The following is a 19,960-nucleotide window of genomic DNA, read 5'->3' as shown; positions in this document are numbered from 1 at the left end:
TCCAAATTCCCAAAATTCCAAGGTCTCCAAATTCCAAATCCCTCAAATTCCAAATTCCCCAAATTCCAAGGTCTCCAAATTCCAAATCCCTCAAATTCCAAATTCCCCAAATTCCAAATCCCTCAAATTCCAAATTTCCCAAATCTCAAATTCCCTAGATCCAAAATTCACTAAATTCCAAATTCCCCAATTCTGAAATTCCTGAGATTCAAAATTCCAATTTCCCCAAACCCCTAATTTCCCAAATCTCAAATTCCCTAGATCCAAAAGTCCCCAGATTCAAAATTCCCCAAATTCTAAATTTTCCAAATCTCAAATTTTCAGATCTCAAATTCCCCAGATTCCGTATTCCAAATTCCCCAAATACCATTTTCCCTAGATTCCAAATCCCCAGATTCGCACCTACCCTCTCAAATTCCCAAATCTTGAAATTACCAAATCTCGATGTTTCCATCCAGGAATATGTTAGATCGTCACAGGAGAAATGACGACCGAACGTCATAAAAACAAAAGGCTCATCCCGTTTATAACACCTACACTCGTCCCACCCCTCTCACCATTTTATATCCTGCAATTTCTCTTCTTTCGTTTGCTTTATCGCTTCGTCTTTTGTTTCCGTGCTCCGTTTCCAAACACCCTCTTTCCCATTCCCCTTTCCGTCGGTTCATCGTCCCTCTATCCTTCTCTATCCCCTCGGTTACCCGGATAAATTTCTCCTTTTTCGACACATTCGAGCCCTCGTATCCTTCCCTTTTACTGTCAAACGCGAGGAATAGCAATGAGGTCGAGGTTCAAGGCTGTCTACCATACACGTTATACTTTTTTGCCGTTTGTTTTTGTTAAATGACTACATATATTGCGGTGCTTGTACTTCATAACTGCTTCTCTACCTTCTTTGACATTCTACTTTCGTCTGATAAGAAAAGTTCAAACTATCTTATTACTACGAATCGACTCACCCCTTCGTTACAAATGTCGAGGTAAAAAAATTGGAAATTTCAGCTCCCAGAAAATTAATGTCACTCTACAAGATATCAACTCGAGCTAAAAGGACCATCATTAACCACGAAAAATATGATCATTAAAAATTGCAAGTAGAAACGAGGATTCCTAAATATAGGAACGTTTAAGAAACCGCGCAAAGTGTATGAAAATACGAGAAAAGGGGACGTTTTGACAAGAAATCATAGACGACGCGAAAAACACGAGCTGGATGGAAATTTATAAGCAAAACCTACCCACTTTGCCGAGAAAAAGAGACGGCAGTGTTTATTTGAATTTCTTTCGTCGGATGCATAAAGTAGAGCTGCGGTAGCCACTCGAGAGATTTTCATGAATTTTAATGCTGTTTAGCTGTGCAAATCGGGCTGGTTACGAGCACGCATGTCGTGTACTACAAATGAAAGTAGATTGCCCGACGAGTTGTCTTTCAGCTTGTTAAAAACGTTGTTCTCTTCACGACACTGTCTTGTTTATCTCGAAACTCCGCAACAGTTTATCGCAGCACTTGCAGTCCCTTAATGTAATGAACCGTCTTTGTTCCCGCACGAAAATATGAGAATGTCTTCGTTTTCATACTCGATTGTTCAAATTACCTCGACAAAATGTAAGGTGAAATATTTCGAGGGAGAAATTGTTGGTGTGTTTCGTTTTGCTGAAAATAATTTAACATTCCTTATGCGCTGCTATTTTTCGAGGCATTCATTTATCAAATTTCCCGGTTTTAAATATCACGCTGGCAAATTGTATTATCAGGAACGAGGGGTGCAAAAAGAATTATTAATACGTGGATTGTCACAGTGAGCACAGTTTAATAAGAATTATTAAGGACAAGTTTTATTACATTTTCATCGCAGGAAATTGCTACTGTAATATTAATTGTACTAAAAATTCACTGTGACGCGTAGTTATCAATTAATTGAATCCTACACAAAGGGAAATTTTATTGCAAGTTTCGTTATGAAGTGTACAGTATGTCGGAAAAGTAATTTTTACAAAACTGAAATTGGTTATAAAGGGAGGGTTGTGATACCATGCGTCGTAATTCCCCGCGCTGTAATTCCACGCGTCGTAGTTCCACGCGTCATAATTCTACGCGTTGTAATTCTGTGTTTTATTAATTTTCAAGCGTCGTAGTTTCACGCGTTATTAATTTCACGCGTCGTAATTCCACGCGTCGTAGTTTCACGCATCGTAATTCCACGCGTTGTAATTCCACGCGTTGTAATTCCGTGCGTTATTAATTTTCAAGCGTCGTAGTTTCACTCGTTATTAATTTCACGCGTCGTAATTCCACGCGTCGTAGTTTCACGCATCGTAATTCCACGCGTTGTAATTCCACGCGTTGTAATTCCGTGCGTTATTAATTTTCAAGCGTCATAGTTTCACTCGTTATTAATTTCACGCGTCGTAGTTCCACGCGTCGTAGTTTCACGCATCGTAATTCCACGCGTCGTAATTCCATGCGCCGTACTTCCCCACGCTTTCTGTAATACCATGCGTCATAGTTCCACGCGTTATTAATTCCACGCGTCGTAATTCCATGTGCCGTAATTCCATGCGCCGTAATTCCATACGTCGTAGTTCCACGCGCTATTAATTCCACGCGTCGTAATTCCATGCGCCGTACTTCCCCACGCTTTCTGTAATACCATGCGTCATAGTTCCACGCGCCATAATTCCACGCGTTGTAATTCCACGTGTCGTAGTTCCACGCGTTGTAATACGTTTTCAGAAATTTCCACGTCAGAGAGAAAGAATACGTCGAGGCATTGGGGTCAATTAAAAATAAATATCGGTTCAATTAACGTGACCTAACCCAGTTTTATTCCAACGCGACAGCTCGGCGAATTTGGTCTTAATTCTGTTCAATTATGATGCGCTTCCCTATCGATACCTAATAAAGTCGCATCAATTTTTTCTCTTACCCGATAAATTCTTCCTCTTGCGAATATGTACGTTTCATGAAAATATTCTCTGAATTTTGAAGAAGACGATATTTGTAATCGTTGCTTTTTGACGAGCATTTGCGAAGATTTAGATTTATCTTTTTTATTTCTTAATTAATTCCTAGCGTTCGTTCGCGAATCCTCGGTAGATATTAAAAGCGAGCTTCCTTTGAACGTTAACGTACAACGTTATCACCGGTACTCTGTGAATATTTTTACTTATCGCGATTTACTTTTACGACACTGGCTCTCGAATGCTTTTTAAATTTCATGCAAACGCGTTCGCAGAAATCGCTCGAAATATCAGGATAAATAGCCTCGTTTACTTAGCGGCCTTCTAAATTTTATGTTATTCTGTGTTTTTTATTAAACAATCTCGTATCTTAAGATTAGGTGCCTCTACAACGCCCACCTAGGGACAAACGATGAATTATATCGCGTGGATAGAAGTGCTTTTACAGCGAAGCATTGTTACGGGAAAATATATTCCTTGACACCGTGAAGAAAAAAGAATCAACACCGTTAACCGTTTTCCTTTTTTCGTTTCATTTTAATAACGAAACTTTAATACCGAGCGAAAAGTTCGTGGGATATGCTTGAAATATTCTGACAATGTTCTCGCTTTGAATTTTGCATTTATTGGATATTTATGTTATAAGTAACGAAGTTTTTCTTTTACCTTTCGCACTCAAGACTTGAAAAGGTGATATAGTGCGAGGTAGATGTTGAAGAACTTGTATAGCATGGACTGATTTAGCAGGAGCATGTAATGATTCACTTCTTGATAGAGAATATAGTGATTTAGAGAGCGTGGATATAGCAGGCGTCTATTTAGAGGACGTTTATATAGCATGTAGTAATATAGAGCTTGTTAATATAGCATATGGTAATTTAGAGTGCGCTGATATAGCAGATGTCTATTTAGAGGATGTTTATATAACACGTAGTAATATAGAGCTTGTTAATATAGCGTATGGTGATTTAGAGCGCCTTTATATAGCAGGTAAATCGATATAGAATGCGTTCATATAATAGGTGTCAATTTAACACGCGCCAATTTACACGCAATTGAAGTAACATTCGTTGTTTTAGAGTGTGGTGATATAGAATGTGATTTATAGAGCACTGATATAGCATACGCTGATTTAGAGCGCGTCGATGTACCATGCGACGATTTAGAACGAGTCGATACAGCACGCGTTCATCTGGAACGAGCCGATATAGCACGCCTCCATCTGGAACGAGTCGATATAGCACGCGTCCATTTAGAACGAGTTGATATAGCACGCGCTGAGTTATATACAGTCCATATAGCACGCGTCGATGTAGCACGCGTCGATGTAGCATGCGTGGATATAGCACGCGTCGATTTAGAGTGCGTGGATATTGCACGCGTCGATTTAGAGTGCGTGGATATAGCACGCGTCGATTTACAGTGCGTCGGTTTAGAGCGCGTCGATATAGCACGCGTCGATATAGCACGCGTCGATATAGCACGCGTCGATACTGCATGCGTGGATATAGCACGCGTGGATATAGCACGCGTCGATTTAGAGTGCGTGGATATTGCACGCGTCGATATAGCACGCGTGGATATAGCACGCGTGAATATAGCACGCGTCGATATAGCACGCGTGGATATAGCACGCGTGGATATAGCACGCGTCGATATACCACGCGTCGATGTAGCACGCGTGGATATAGCACGCGTCGATATAGCACACGTGGATATAGCACGCGTCGATATAGCACGCGTCGATATAGCACGCGTCGATATAGCACACGTGGATATAGCACGCGTCGATATAGCACGCGTGGGTAAGGCACGCGTGGATATAGCACGCGTCAATATAGCACGCGTGGATATGGCACGTGTGGATATAGCACGCGTCGATATACCACACGTCGATATAGCGCGTGTGGATATAGCACGCGTCGATATAGCACGCGTGGATATAGCACGCGTGGATTTAGAGTGCGTGGGTATAGCGCGCGTCGATATAGCACGCGTGGATATACCACGTGTAGATATAGCACGCATCGATATAGCACGCGTCGATATAGCGAGCATCGATTTAAAGCGCGTTGATATAGCACGCGTCGATTCAGAGCGCGTCAATATAACACAGGTTGTTATAGCATGAGCCGATATAGCACGGGTCGTTATAGAACGGGCCAATACAGTGCAAGCTGTTATAGCACCGGCCCATACATCGCAGGTCGATATCGCGCGGGTCAAAATAGCACAGGTCGATATTGCACGGGCCGATATAGCACAGATCGATATAAAACGCATCGATACTTCACCCAACCAACCAAATCGCATCAATATACCCCATCAATTCCCATCGCACCGATAAAACACGCACCGATTTATAGCACCTCTACATCATCATTCACCGTCTCCCAAATATTAATGTCTGCTCTAATTCTTTTGTTACCAGGTGGACTATCGACGATCACTCCCGAGAACAATAAATCGAGTCCAGCAAGTGGACGTTCGGAAAGATCGAGTTGCAGTAGCCATAAACGACCAATGTCTCGTTACGATGACCTCGTGCCGTTCAAAGGTAGCCTGGATCGAGGGAAATCACGATTTATCGGTTCGTTCGACTGTCAGTGGCCAAGTGGAACGTTCGATCGGTCGATAATTCGATTGGTCGACCAGGAACGACGTTAATTATGGGTCGGTACGAGCGCTCGATCGCTGTTACACCGCCAGATCGTGTAACGAACGCGAAGAAAGCTAGTTCGGCAAAAAAACGGACGTAGAGGTCGGAAATGGGCATCAGCTAATTGGATAGCCCGTGATTTAGAGGCAATCCAGAGCCGAGTGACGTTGACACGTTGAAACGTCGAGGACGGATCGAGATCGATGTTCGATTAACGAGAAGACTCGTTTGACCAGACGCTGGGATAACGTGGGACCATTAGAAGCATCGAAATGAAGCTGGGTGATAATATGACTATGGAAGGTGCGTTCCTAATGTTTTATAAAAAAATCTTTCAATCAGATCTAAATCGGTATTATTTCGCTCGCGAGGGACAGCACTCCGAAAGGCTTTAGATTAATTAATATCATTTAATTGACTTGCCGGCGAGTAATACACGCGGCCGATTGGATTGCCGATAATCAATAACGTCGTTTCATTGCGTTCGAGCGGTGCATATTCACAAACCTGTGCACGGCGGATCCAACCGGTTGCAGTTGATTATTTTCTGGTAATTTCCCAATGGTGATATCGTTTGAGAATCGAGGATATAATAGCTCGTGCGTTTCTGAGCGAAAATTGTTTATCGTTCTGTCCACAAAGCAACTATTACTGAGATCATACAGAGAGATAAAAATTTAAATAAAAACTCCGTTCGTTTAACATTTAGACTTAGCTGGTCCACACCGAGCGGCGAATTTGACCAGTTCCGCAAATTAATTTAAGTTTAAGAGCCGAGTTAAACGCTCTGAATTTTTGATGGAATCACGTAAATGTTTCCAGCTTTCTGTAAACAGCGTAATTCGCTGGGTTAGTGTTATTTGAATATTCGGATGACGGAGCAGGTCTAATGAGGGAGACTGGACTGTTTGCGAATCGTCGACGAGGAAACGTGGCTACGCTCGTCGAATCAATAAAGAGAAAACAATTAAGTTGTCTCCGTTCGATTCTCTTCCGACTTTTTCAGCAGGCTATAATTAAAACGGTTCCTTTCCAACTTCGCCTCAGAATTTAAATTGCCTGCTTTAAACCTAGAATTTCAAACGGTATTTATTGTCCCCGGGACGCGAAAGTAAAAACGATGCAATATTGTGATTAGCCGGAATTCGAGGGGTTGCAATAATATCGTACAATAACGTTTTCCCTGATTAAACGTTACATCCGCGCGAATTTTAATTGATATTCGAGTGAATTAAACAAGCACCCTCTAATTTCCGCTGAACCAGCCCTCTCATCATTATTCTATAAACAAACAGACAACGAGTCCTGAATTGGAACACGAATCGATATCCGAACGCGAATCCATGTCGTCGAAAATTTGTAGATTTCAATTAGCTATCACTGATCCCGGTGTTCTCGCCCCTCAAAGTACACACGAGGGTCGAGAAAACGGGTCAGAAGGTCGGCAGATCGAAAGGGAGAGGTGTTCCGTGATTCTTAATCGTGTTTGCACTGATTAATGAAGTTGCTTGTCGATCGCAGGTCTTGGTACAACCACGCGTAAACAACGTTTACGATTCGATACACTCGTGTTCGCATAAATTGGGTACATGTGGCAGCTACAATTGTCGTGGTAATTGTCAAATGTGGTGAAGATGTACAAAGTTATAGAGCATTGTGATAGAGCATATCTGTACTGAGTTAGAGCTCGACGGTGTAAACGTTGATTTACAAGGTGTTCATACTTATAGATTCATGGTCCATCAAGTTGTAACGCGTTCATATAATACTTTTTGATATAACACAGCGAGTAGATTTACAGCGCATTAATCTATAGCACATTGATCTATAGAGTATTGATTCATAGAGCGTTGGTTCATAGCACGTCGTTTTATAGCGTGTCGACTTACAATATTTTGAATTGCAACGCGTCGATATAGCAAGGATTGATTTACAACGCATTGGTATAGCAGAGCGCATTAATTTCTAGAGCAGTGATTTACAACGCGGCTAATAGCGCGTCGACTAATGGCATTTGACCTTACAGCGTGTTAATATAGCATGGGTTGAATTACAGCGCGCAAATATAGCAGAACGCGTCGATCTATAGAGCTTTGACTTACAATGTGTTGATCTATAGAGCAGTGATTTACAACACTTTGACTTCCAACGCGTCGACATAGCACGGGTTGAATTACAGCGCGCAAATATAGCAGAACGCGTCGATTTATAGAGCTTTGACTTACAACGCGTCGATCTATAGAGCTTTGACTTACAACGCGTCGATCTGTAGAGCTTTGACTTACAACGCGTCGATCTATAGAGCAGTGATTTACAACTCTTTGACTTCCAACGCGTCGATATAGCATGGGTTGAATTACAACGCACAAATATAGCAGAAAGCGTCGATCTATAGAGCTTTGACTTACAACGCGTCGATATAGCACAGATTGAATTACAGTGCACAAATATAGCAGAACGCATCGATCTATAGAGCTTTGACTTACAACGCGTCGATCTCTAGAGCTTTGACTTACAACGCGTCGATCTATAGAGCTTTGACTTACAACGCGTCGATCTATAGAGCTTTGACTTACAACGCGTCGATCTATAGAGCTTTGACTTACAACGCGTCGATCTATAGAGCAGTGATTTACAACTCTTTGACTTCCAACGTGTCGATATAGCACGGGTTGAATTACAACGCACAAATATAGCAGAACGCGTCGATCTTTAGAGCTTTGACTTACAACGCGTCGATCTATAGAGCAGTGATTTACAACACTTTGACTTCCAACGCGTCGATATAGCACGGGTTGAATTACAGCGCACAAATATAGCAGAACGCGTCGATATATAGAGCTTTGACTTACAACGCGTCGATATAGCACAGATTGAATTACAGCGCATAAATATAGCAGAACGCATCGATCTGTAGAGCATTGACTTACAACGCGTCGATTTATAGCGCAGTGATTTACAACACTTTCACTCACAACGCGTTATTATAGCATATGTTGATATCAACGCACCAATATAGCACAGAACACCGAAATAGCACCCGTCGATTTACAACACCACGCGCGCTAATTTACAACGCGTCAATCGATTCGCACCGTGTCAATATAGCACGTATTCATAACCAGCAGTTACAAAGCGTATTAACACGTACCATGCAAATGCATTAAAAAAAATTGCATTTGACGCGCATATTTATAGAAATTTACAAAGTCATAAATTACCTATACAACGTTCTAAAAGTAAGTTGTGTATCTAATATCAGATCGAGGAAAAAATCAAGATAGATGTGACTGCACTTCAGGAAATAGTGCATTAAAATTAATGAGAGTTATCGTAACATCTATTAACATTTGAAAACGCCGAAGCTCAACGTCGCTTGATGTTTCACAGATTTATAAAACATGCATGAAGAGAACGCGCATAAGTACTTTCGTCACGAATGATTTATAAAAGACGCAAGGATACGGTTAATATTGATGGCCTTGCGTCAACATTATTCCGTCCTTAGATCCTCGTGAACGCGTTAAGAACGATCGATGACGGCGTCGAATATTTGAATATCCACTTGTTCGATAGGGTCGGGGCTCGTCAAACACTCTTCACGGTCGATACACGAAATGTCGGGCTCCCGTGACGTTCGCCTTAATGCGTTATCCAATTCTATCCTTACGATCTGTGTTACCTCTCATAATATCTTACGTGGATATAAAAAAAATAACTTCGTAACTTCACAAATTCGTGTCTGAAATATTCACCGACATTAACGCCTGGGAAGCGTTTCGAAAGTTTACGAGGTTCCGAAGTTACTCCGCTTTTTGGGAGAGTTTGAAACGTTGCCCAAAGTTTGAAATTTCGCATAATATTCTACGCCGCTCGTTTCCGAATGCTTTGTGCGATATATTGCATTGGATAGCGAGATGATTAACAAGCCCGCGTATTTGCTGGCGCGTACGCATCCCTTTAATTCCGGAAGCGTGTCAAGGTAATACACACATGCATATATGCGGATACACGTTGTTCTGTTTGATTTGCAAAAATTCATACGGCATGGAAATTATTGTTCCGACGCGGAGCTACAAGATGCATATTCAATCATTTATGTCGGTTTTTATCAGACTGTTTTGTAACGATGGCAAAAAATTTATAGTTAGATAATAGGTTTACTATGACTAATAGAGGAATGCGGTAATGTTCGAATGTATTAGTATGCAAATATAGTAAGGTAAAAATACAGTAATATTGGAAATAAGTTAGCAATAGTCAGTGTGATATAATAATTTAGAGACGTGATATAATATTCTAAGCATATAGTGGCACTAGCTCCTGCTCGTTGAGGACACTTCGCGCTCAAACACTGTCTAGGCACTTTTCGGAACTTTTAACTATTTTTCTAGGGGTTTTGACCCATTTTGAGAAAGTTTGCTCCTCTGACAAAAAGTCGTATCTCTCACGGTTTGGCTAATACGTGTATAGGCAAGAGTAGTCCGTATGGGATGCTCATAGTGCCTTGACTCCTTTTCGCTCGCTACGGGGTTTCTACGCTTCCATTACCCACTGTAACAATTTTTCTGGGGGTTTTGGCCCATTCTGAGAAAGTTTGCTCCTCTGACAAAAAGTCGTATCTCTCACGGTTTGGCCAATACGTGTATAGGCAAGAGTGGCCCGTATGGGATGCTCATAGTGCCTTGACTCGCTCTTGCTCGTTAGGGTGTTTCTCCGCTCCCCTTACCCACTTTAACAATTTTTCTGGGGGTTTTGGCCCATTCTAAGAAAGTTTGATCCTCTAACAAAAAGTCGTATCTCTCACGGTTTGCCCTGTACGTATATAGGCATGAGTGGTGAGGACGCATCATAAATAACACTACTATTATGAAGCAGTATAGTACTATAAACATACTCTAACACAACGTTACTTAACTAACACCAATATAGCACTATCTAAAGCTCTATAACATCCCAATAAATCCAAAGTAAACAAAAAAAATTCCATCCTAATCCCTAACTAATCATAGATGATCCCGTAATCGGTAAATAATCAGGAAAACAGTGTTCGGAAGCGACGAGGAAGGAAACGATCTCGAACAGAAGCACTCGCGAAGTAGAGCGATCGCAATCTCGGCAATTATTTTTCCATCGTCATTCGGATCGATATCAGTGTGTCACGCGTGTGTGTACACCGTGTACGTGTGCTCTATGTGTCACTGAAACGATTCCAACGGTCCGGCTGGAGTTAGCCGACGCTGGTTATAGACGGAAAAGAGGATATGACCGAGATAATGCGGGTCCGGCTTCAAGCGATTCGTGGTCCCTTGGCGATTTAACAATTGACTTGTGCCTAGGAGTCGTCTGCGGAGTAATTGCAAGTGACCCACACTTGCTGTGCTACGTTCTCGTTTTTCTGTTTAACAGTTCGACACACGTCTTGTACTTTCGTGCTTTCGTACGCTTTTTGTGCTTCGTCAAGTCGAAAACCGGGGTTTGCCGATTCTTTGTGCGCTTTCTTTTGGTACCTTGTGATTAACTGAAACAGAGATTTGCTAGTTGGAAATGGGGTCACTTTTTTCAGGCATATTTAGGATTTGGGGAATGTGGGGAAATTTGAGGGTTAGGGGATTTAGGGAGATTGGAGATTTGGTGGTTGAGGAGTTTGGGAAATTTGGGCAATTTTGGAATTTGGAGAATTCGGAGCTAGGGGAATTCGGAACTAGAGGAATTTTGGAATTTAGAAAATTCGGAACTAGGGAAATTTTGGAATTTGGGGAATTCGGAACTGGGGGAATTTGGGAAATTCGGAACTAGGGGGATTTTGGAATTTGGGAAATTCGGAACTAGGGGAAATTTGGAATTTGGGGAATTCGGAACTTGGGGAATTTGGGAAATTCGGAACTAGGGGGATTTTGGAATTTGGGAAATTCGGAACTAGGGGAATTTTGGAATTTGTGGAATTTGGAACTAGGGGAATCTTGGAATTTAGGGAATTCGGAACTAGAGGAATTTGGGAAATTCGGAATTAGGGGAAATTTGGAATTTGGAGAATTCGGAACTAGGGGAATTTTGGAATTTGGGGAATTCGGAACTAGGGGAATTTTGGAATTTGAGGAATTCGGAACTAGGGAAATTTTGGAATTTGAGGAATTTTGGAATTTAGGAAATTTTGGAATTTAGAAAATTCGGAACTAGGGAAATTTTGGAATTTGGGGAATTCGGAACTGGGGGAATTTGGGAAATTCGGAACTATGGGAATTTTGGAATTTGTGGAATTTGGAACTAGGGGAATCTTGGAATTTGGGGAATTCGGAACTATGGGAATTTTGGAATTTGGGGAATTCAGAACTAGGGGAATTTTGGAATTTGGGAAATTTGGAACTAGGGGAATTTTGGGGAATTCGGAACTAGGGGAATTTGGAGAATTTTGGAATTTAGGGAATTTGGGGAAATTTTAGAGTTATGAGAATTTAGGAAAATTTGAGATTTACTCTCTGGGGAATTTAAGAAATTTAGTGAATTTTAAAATCTGGGGAATATAGGAAAATTTTAGTCATGAAGATTTAGGACATTTTTTAATTTAGAAAATGCTGAAAATTTAAAAATTTAGCGAGGAACTTAAAAATGTAAAAAATTGTTAAATTTGTAAGTTTGCAAATTTTAATTACAATAGTTAATTGTTGTTTATTAAGACACCGAGTATGTACCGTTGATCGTAGCTTTCTAAGCGTAGTGATTTTCGACGAGTGGCGTGACGGAAAACACGAAAGCTCTCGCGTCACCGATCCTCCGGGGGATTAATTATCGTATAATTATCGTCTGGTGGCTACATCGAGGTACTAACAAAATTTCGACGCTGAACAAGGGGCGGAAGGGGTGGACGGGGTAACAGGTAACCTTCGAGACTCGATCGACGTCGACCAGTCGGTGAGAAGTTTTTTAATTGGGTTAGTTAACGAATATTACCATAGGGTAAATTTACTGATGTCGAAGGACGGTCTGTATCCAAGGATTAACACCCACAACTTCTTCGAATTAGACATTATTTTTGGATAAATATTACTTTTCCACATTTTATGTTTAAAAATATTTCTGTACATTCTGTGCAATTAAAAATATATTTCTGTATATTTCCAAATATATTTTTGTATATTTTCAAATATATTTCTATGTATTTTCAAATATATTTCTGTGTATTTAATATTACACTTTCTGTAAGTCGCGCATTTGGCAATGTTACAAATTTTATTCGACTCAAATTCGGAAATATTACGCTTTAAATTCGATGTAACTTTTACTTAATTTGTATTTGGAAGTGTTTCAAATTCTATGTGATTTATATTTTCAAAAGATTCGAGGAAATATTCGAAATCACCTATTTTAGTCTTTGTACTGGAAAGGTTTCAAAATCTGCACCCTTAGAAATCACAGATCTGAAAATGTTCCTCCTCGAGAAAATTCCGATATTACGTCTTGTTTGTGTTAGAGAAGCCATCAGGTGTCTAGGTCAAGATTAACCCGTCTCCGAGATAAATAGCCGGTAATAGTAAGATCGGATGACTCAATATCGTCGATCTAAGGAGAGGGTTGTCTAGCTTTGATCACCGACCCCTTTCAATTAATTACCGCCCGGCGCGTTCAATAACGTGGTAACGAAGTTCATCGGAACGCGAAATCTTTCGAATTGGCAAAAGTCGTGACCACTTCCGTTTTCGTCAACTTCTAACGAGTCTCCTAATCGATACGGTGAGCGCTCGGTTCATTAGTCACTATCTTCGTATCCGCTTTTAATCATTGGCTTGATTTCATTCCTGATCCAATTACCTTCGATAAATTGCACGGATAGGAAGGCGACTTTGATCATCGTTGATTTTCAATTTCGAAGGATAATAATTACCTGATCGATAAAAGGACGACTTCGTTTGACCCTTTGATTATTTTTTAAATACGTAGCTTGTTATTTTCGAGGGTATTCAAATATCTCTGTTGTGTTTCAGCGTACAATATATGGGGCGATGTTCCTCCACGGAAATGTCGGCCACCGAAGATCGGCGATATACCAAAGTGAGTTTTCATTCTTTACTTTCGTAATTTACCTCGAGTTTATTTAAATAAATTAATTTATTATAGTACAGAAATTTATTCAAGAGTACATACATTTATTCGAAAGTTCATATATTTCGGTGAATTAATTTTGAATCACCCTGTATATATTGCATAATGAACGTAAATCTTGCAAAGTATTTAATAGCCTGAATTGGAAGCTTTACGAAGACGGTACTAATTATCAGAGAGTAACGAGGGAAAAGAAATGTTAAGAAATTTCGCTAATTGGCAGAAAAATATTTTCGGGGTCAATTCGCCTAATTGTTCATTACGAGCTAAGAAGAGCATTTCTCGAGCGATAAATTTCTCTTCGATTGACCCCGACCTTCGCGAGCGGACTGTGGCCGCGAGAAAAAAAAGTCTCGACGGCGTCCGGAATCAAGAAGCACGCCTCTAATCTGCCATAATGCATCTCGACATGCAAATAGATATTTTTAACCTTGTTTCGAAGACGATCGATAGTCGCGAAGGCAGCACCGAGCTCGTCTAAATAATTGCTCCTCGACGTCAGTCGCAGAACGCTTCGTGTGCCTCGCGTTTAGACATTCGGATGGTTTTTCTTCGTTTTGTTACCGTCAAGGACGTCTACATCTTTTTTGCTCTCATTATATTTCTTGGTTAATTTTCTTCGTGTACGCTTTATATTACCGCGCTTTCTATCGCCACGATTTGCTTTGTGACGCTTTAGATTCGCTTCATGTGTATTTCCATGATTCATACTCCCACGTTTTACATTGTCAGGCTTCATAATTTTATGTTTCGTATCGTCACGCTTTGTATATTTAGGTTTCATGTCGTCACGCTTCGTAATTTCACGTTTCGTACCGTCACGCTGCATAATTTCGTGCATTGGTTCGCTAGGATTTACATTCTCAGGCTTCATTTCGCCACGATTTAGTTTGTTACGCTTTAGATTCACTTGGTTTATGTTCTCATGCTTCATACTTCCACTTCTCATATCGTCACGCTTCATAATTTCATGTTTCATGTCGTCACGCTGCATAATTTCATGCATTGGTTCGCTAGGATTTACATTCTCACGCTTCACATCGCCACGATTTAGTTTCTTACACTTCAGATTCACTTAATTTGTTCTCATGCTTCATACTTCCACGTTCTATATCGTCACGCTTCATAATTTCACGCTTCACATCGTCACGCTTTATACTTCCACGCATTCGTTCGCTAGGATTTACATTCTCACGCTTCACATCGTCACGATTTAGTTTCTTACACTTCATATTCACTTAATTTGTTCTCATGCTTCATACTTCCACGTTCTATATCGTCACGCTTCATAATTTCACGCTTTACATCGTCACGCTTTATACTTCCACGCATTCGTTCGCTAGGATTTACAATTTGCACGCTGTTCACATCGCCACGATTCGTACTTCCACGCTTCATATAGTCACGTTTGATATTTCCACGCTCCATACTGCCATGCTAGATATTTCCACGCTTCATATCGTAACGCTATTTACTTTCACGCTTCGCATTACTACGCTTCATATTTTTACGCGTTATACTGCCACGTTTCATATCTTCGCTTTACATAATGGTAAGTTTGATATTTCCACATCGATTCATATTTCCACGCTACTTATCTCTACGCTTGCTATTTCCGCGCTCCATATCGTCACGCTACATGTTTGCACGCTTCACATCATCGCGTTCCAGTTTGTCACGTTTAACATCGTTGGTTCACAGTTTTACGCTTCGCGTAACATCGCTTCACACTTTCACGCTTCATGTTATCGTTCACAATTCCACGCTATATATTTCCACGGTTCACAATACCACTCTTCCAGAAATAATTTAATGCTATTCAAGGACGTCGAGTTACGTCATTTGGTTCCTAAACCCACTCAACGATCGACATATAATGAACATTTTTAAATTTGAAATGAAGTATAAAAATAAGTACAGCATAAAATAATTAATGTCTCAAATCTAAATTTATTTCAATGAAAATCAACATGTATTTGTAAAAAAGTAACCTGTTAAATTTTGTAATAAAACAATTTAATTTTGCAATTTTTTTGTGCAACTCAATTTTGCAATTTTCTTATGCAATTTAATTTTGCAATTTTCTTGTGCAATTTAATTCTGTACAAAAATATTTTGACACATGACGAATCGCTTGTAATATTAAGCACAGCAGCTTCGAATTCCACAGCAAATAACTCTGGAACGTATAAAAACATGAAAAGAAAACAAGTGGAGGGTGAACCGAAATCTCCCGTGGACAGCGTTGAGTCGAATCACCGTATACATCTAACGGGAGAATCAACGCCAGAGTTGAGTTATCGTTCGCAAACGCGACGCGTCGTAGCGCTGGAATTTCTATTCTCTGTTTCCTGCACGGGACTTCATGCATTTTGTCTACGGTGGTGTGAATTATCGGGTCGCGATGATTAATATCGTTCCCGGTTACACGTTCTACCAGTTGGCCCGCATTCGTGCTGCATATTTGTCAAATTCTGGCACCATCAACTTCGCTTGATAAGATCGGTGTCTGTCGGGTTTCAAAGAGGAAAAGCAAGATTTCTGGACTGATGAGTTCATAGACATTTTTAGATGTGGTTATCATTTTTTAGTTTGGATTGTTATTTTGGGGTTGATAGATTTTTTGGATGTTTTGGGGGATATTGCTTAGAGTGGAAAGTGTGAAGGAGGGGATTATGTATTAGGTGGTATATGGTCAGTTATGGAGACAGGTAGTCTGTGCTAACTACTGAACTTATTTTATAATTCCATCGATGTGGACTAGAATTTGATGTTCATTTGATCATTCACCTCATCGACAGATCTCAGATTTGCACTATTGGTACATGGTCAGTTATGGAGACAGGTAGTCTGTGCTAACTACTGGATTCATTTTACAATTCCATCGATGTGGACTAGAATTTGATGTTCATTTGATCATTCACCTCATCGACAGATCTCAGATTTGCAGTATTGATACATGGTCAGTTATGGAGACAGGTAGTCTGTGCTAACTACTGGACTCATTTTACAATTCTATTCATGTGGACTGGAATTTGATGTCCATTTGATTATTCACCTCATCGACAGATCTCAGATTTGCACTATTGGCACATGGTCAGTTATGGAGACAGGTAGTCTGTGTTAACTACTGGACTCATTTTACAATTCTATTCATGTGGACTGGAATTTGATGTTCATTTGATCATTCACCTCATCGACAGATCTCAGATTTGCACTATTGGTACATGGTCAGTTATGGAGACAGGTAGTCTTATGATACTATTGATAGAATCTAGGTTTTCATGTTCTATTAATTACTTATGCAAACATTCACATGAGTCTGATAACCAGACTTGTCTTATTACTGACAATAAAGCTTTAGCTGTTGGTATATGGTCAGCTACGAAGACAGGTAGTCTACTGACAGCCAGTACCACTGTTTGACTAATGATGAATAAATTTGTCGTCCACAAATGACGTCCACAAATGACGTCCACAAATGACGTCCACAAATGACATCCACAAACCTAAACAATCAATCCACAAAGCTCCATATCAGTACCAAAATTGCACCTAGCCAATCTCCATTAGAAATCACAGCGAAACGTCCTCTAAAAAAGATGGTTCACCTGGAACGAACGTACCTATTACATTCTCCATTTTTCTCGCACAATCGAACGTGTTTCTTCGTTTGACCCGGATTTACCGATGCTTTCGTTACCTAACCGAGCGCACACAGTCAGGATTTCCATTTCTGATTCAAGGATCCATTGCAGCCTCGACAGAGACAGTTAGGCGATACACGAACAGTTAATAGCACAGCTAACCAAACCGAGATTGTTTCGATCACGAAACTCGCGCAGCGATACTCGAAATGAACAAATAGAACCGGAAGGGTTAACCACGTGTACGGGATGTGACTCGCGTTTCTCTGTGTTTCACTTTTCAGTCAGCCTTCGCAGTGCTTCCGGCTCGATGGAGCGCGTTAAAGCGAGCTTTTCACGAACGTGCTCGCCCATATACGAGGGGTAATCCCATTTCAGCTACGCCGACACGTCGCCATCCCATCTTTCTGTCTCACGGTGAATAGCCGTAGGCACCGAACGGTGATCGTCGCCGAAAGTAGTTAGAGAACGTTTTTTATTAGAGCTCCATGTTCAACGTTACGATTCAGAGATTTCTTACGAGCTTTCCTTTGTGGAGAGCTCTATGTCAGCATCAAGTTTTAGCTAGTGTTAAGGAGTTTTTTTAGCTGACATGGTTATAGTTAAGTATTTCGAGTATTTTTATTGGAGGGTTTATAGGAGTTTAGGGAAATGAAGTTCGAGGGTTCAGAATAAGTGGCAAGATTGCTTAATAGGTTTTGGGGCTTCAAGGTATCGATGTTTCAAGGTCATGAGAGTGTGGGACATCTGGATTTGATGGCTGTAATAGGTTACTCCAGGTACCTCAAGGCTCCTCAAGGTTCCTCAAGGCTCCTCAAAGCTCCTCAGGGCTCCTCAAGGATCCTCAAGGTACCTCAAGGTTCTTCTCGAGGCTCCTCAAAGCTCCTCAAAGCTCCTCAAAGCTCCTCAAGGCTCCTCAAAGCTCCTCAAAGCTCCTCAAGGCTCCTCAAAGCTCCTCAAGACTCCTCAAGGATCCTCAAGGTTCCTCAAGGCTCCTTAAGGTTCCTCAAGGTTCCTCAAGGTTCTTCTCGAAGCTCCTCAAAGCTCCTCAAAGCTCCTCAAGGATCCTCAAGGTTCCTCAAGGCTCCTTAAGGTTCCTCAAGGTTCCTCAAGGTTCTTCTCGAAGCTCCTCAAAGCTCCTCAAAGCTCCTCAAGGCTCCTCAAAGCTCCTCAAAGCTCCTCAAGGTTCCTCAAGGTTCCTCAAGGCTCCTCAAGGTTCCTCAAGGTTTTTCTCGAGGCTCCTCAAAGCTCCTCAAAGCTCCTCAAAGCTCCTCAAGGCTCCTCAAAGCTCCTCAAAGCTCCTCAAGGCTCCTCAAAGCTCCTCAAGACTCCTCAAGGATCCTCAAGGTTCCTCAAGGTTCCTCAAGGCTCCTCAAGGTTCCTCAACGTTTTTCTCGAGGCTCCTCAAAGCTCCTCAAGGCTCCTCAAAGCGCCTCAAAGCTCCTCAAAGCTCCTCAAGACTCCTCAAGGATCCTCAAGGTTTCTCAAGGCTCGTTAAGGTTCATCAAGGGTCCTCGAAGCTCCTCATGGATCCTCAAGGTTCCTCAATGTGCCTCAAAGTTCCTTGAAACTCGTCAAGGTTCCATAGTGTGCCTCAAAGTTCCTTGAGTCTTGCCAAAGTTCCTCAGTGTGTCTCAATGTTCCTGGAGACTCGTCAAGGTTCCTCGGTGTGCCTCAAAGTTCCTTGAGGTTCGTCGAGCTTCTTCAAGGAGCCACATCTTGACAACTAACCTTCAAGGCTTCATATCCACAAGCTTTCAATCCTACAAAGTTTATTAAGTTCAAATCTAGGTCTATAATCTCCCAGGATTCCCCGAAGTTGAATCTCTTGAAAGTTCCAAGTCTCCAAGGTATCAAATCTCGAAGTGAAAACTCGTAGCGAAATATCAGACGCTCCTCCCTCAACTTTACGCAAATGTAGTTCAGTCTGCCACATCCACGCGTCTCTCCAACATGTTCCCCGAGTGCTCGTTCATTCGAGCAAACGAGTAACGCGAGTAGACGTAATTTATCAGGATTTATGATTCCGCGTGTTTCCAAGTCGTGCTCGTTCACAATACGAAGCATAATGCCCGCATTTACATGTTGCGTGACCCACGTTGAAATTCCGTCGCGGTTTTTCATTACTCGAATCTTATCGCCGCCTGTCGTTGCGCATCGTTTATGACAATTATATAAACGACCGTTCCGTAATTGACGGTTTTAGTGCACTTACCGTGCGATACTAATTACTGTACAATGACTAATGCGTTATTGGAGAGATACACAGTTCGAGATGATGTCGATACGCCGTTGCAAATCGTAGATATGCAAACGAGTCGTTAGTTCCTCTGCTAAATTCCCAGGCTTATAAAGCTTCCTTCATTACGGTTTCATTAGCCGGAACGCGGTAAGTTCGACGTTACACACGCGCGAGGAACGTGGATTGCGTGATGACTGATTACTTCCCATGAGAATCTGTTGATTCTACTGTTTCCATGGAGCATAGAGAAGGATAAAGCTGCCTTAGTTCCATTTGTGACTGGTATTAACGTGGATATCCACCGCAAGGACCAAGGATTTCTATACTTAGCGCCACTACCGGTAGTGGGTG

At 41.2% G+C, this 19,960-nt stretch overlaps 1 protein-coding gene across 6 annotated transcripts in view; it reads left to right on the top strand.

Annotated features, from left to right (window-relative positions):
* Positions 1-19,960, top strand: part of LOC100878744 (uncharacterized) — a 75,503-nt gene that overhangs the window by 6,885 nt on the left and 48,658 nt on the right. For all 6 annotated transcript variants that reach the window (XR_013040661.1, XR_013040659.1, XR_013040657.1 and 3 more), the window contains exons 2-3: positions 5,393-5,923; positions 13,603-13,669. Coding sequence is in view for 1 of the 6 variants with exons in the window: in XM_003703639.3 (XP_003703687.2) it covers positions 5,893-5,923; positions 13,603-13,669 (98 nt within the window). In the remaining 5 variants the exon portion in view is untranslated. The remainder of the gene's footprint in view (positions 1-5,392; positions 5,924-13,602; positions 13,670-19,960) is intronic.

Source organism: Megachile rotundata, chromosome 15 (genome assembly GCF_050947335.1).
Source record: "Megachile rotundata isolate GNS110a chromosome 15, iyMegRotu1, whole genome shotgun sequence".
Classification (NCBI taxonomy): domain Eukaryota; kingdom Metazoa; phylum Arthropoda; class Insecta; order Hymenoptera; family Megachilidae; genus Megachile; species Megachile rotundata.
This window is presented reverse-complemented; position numbering and strand designations above follow the sequence as displayed.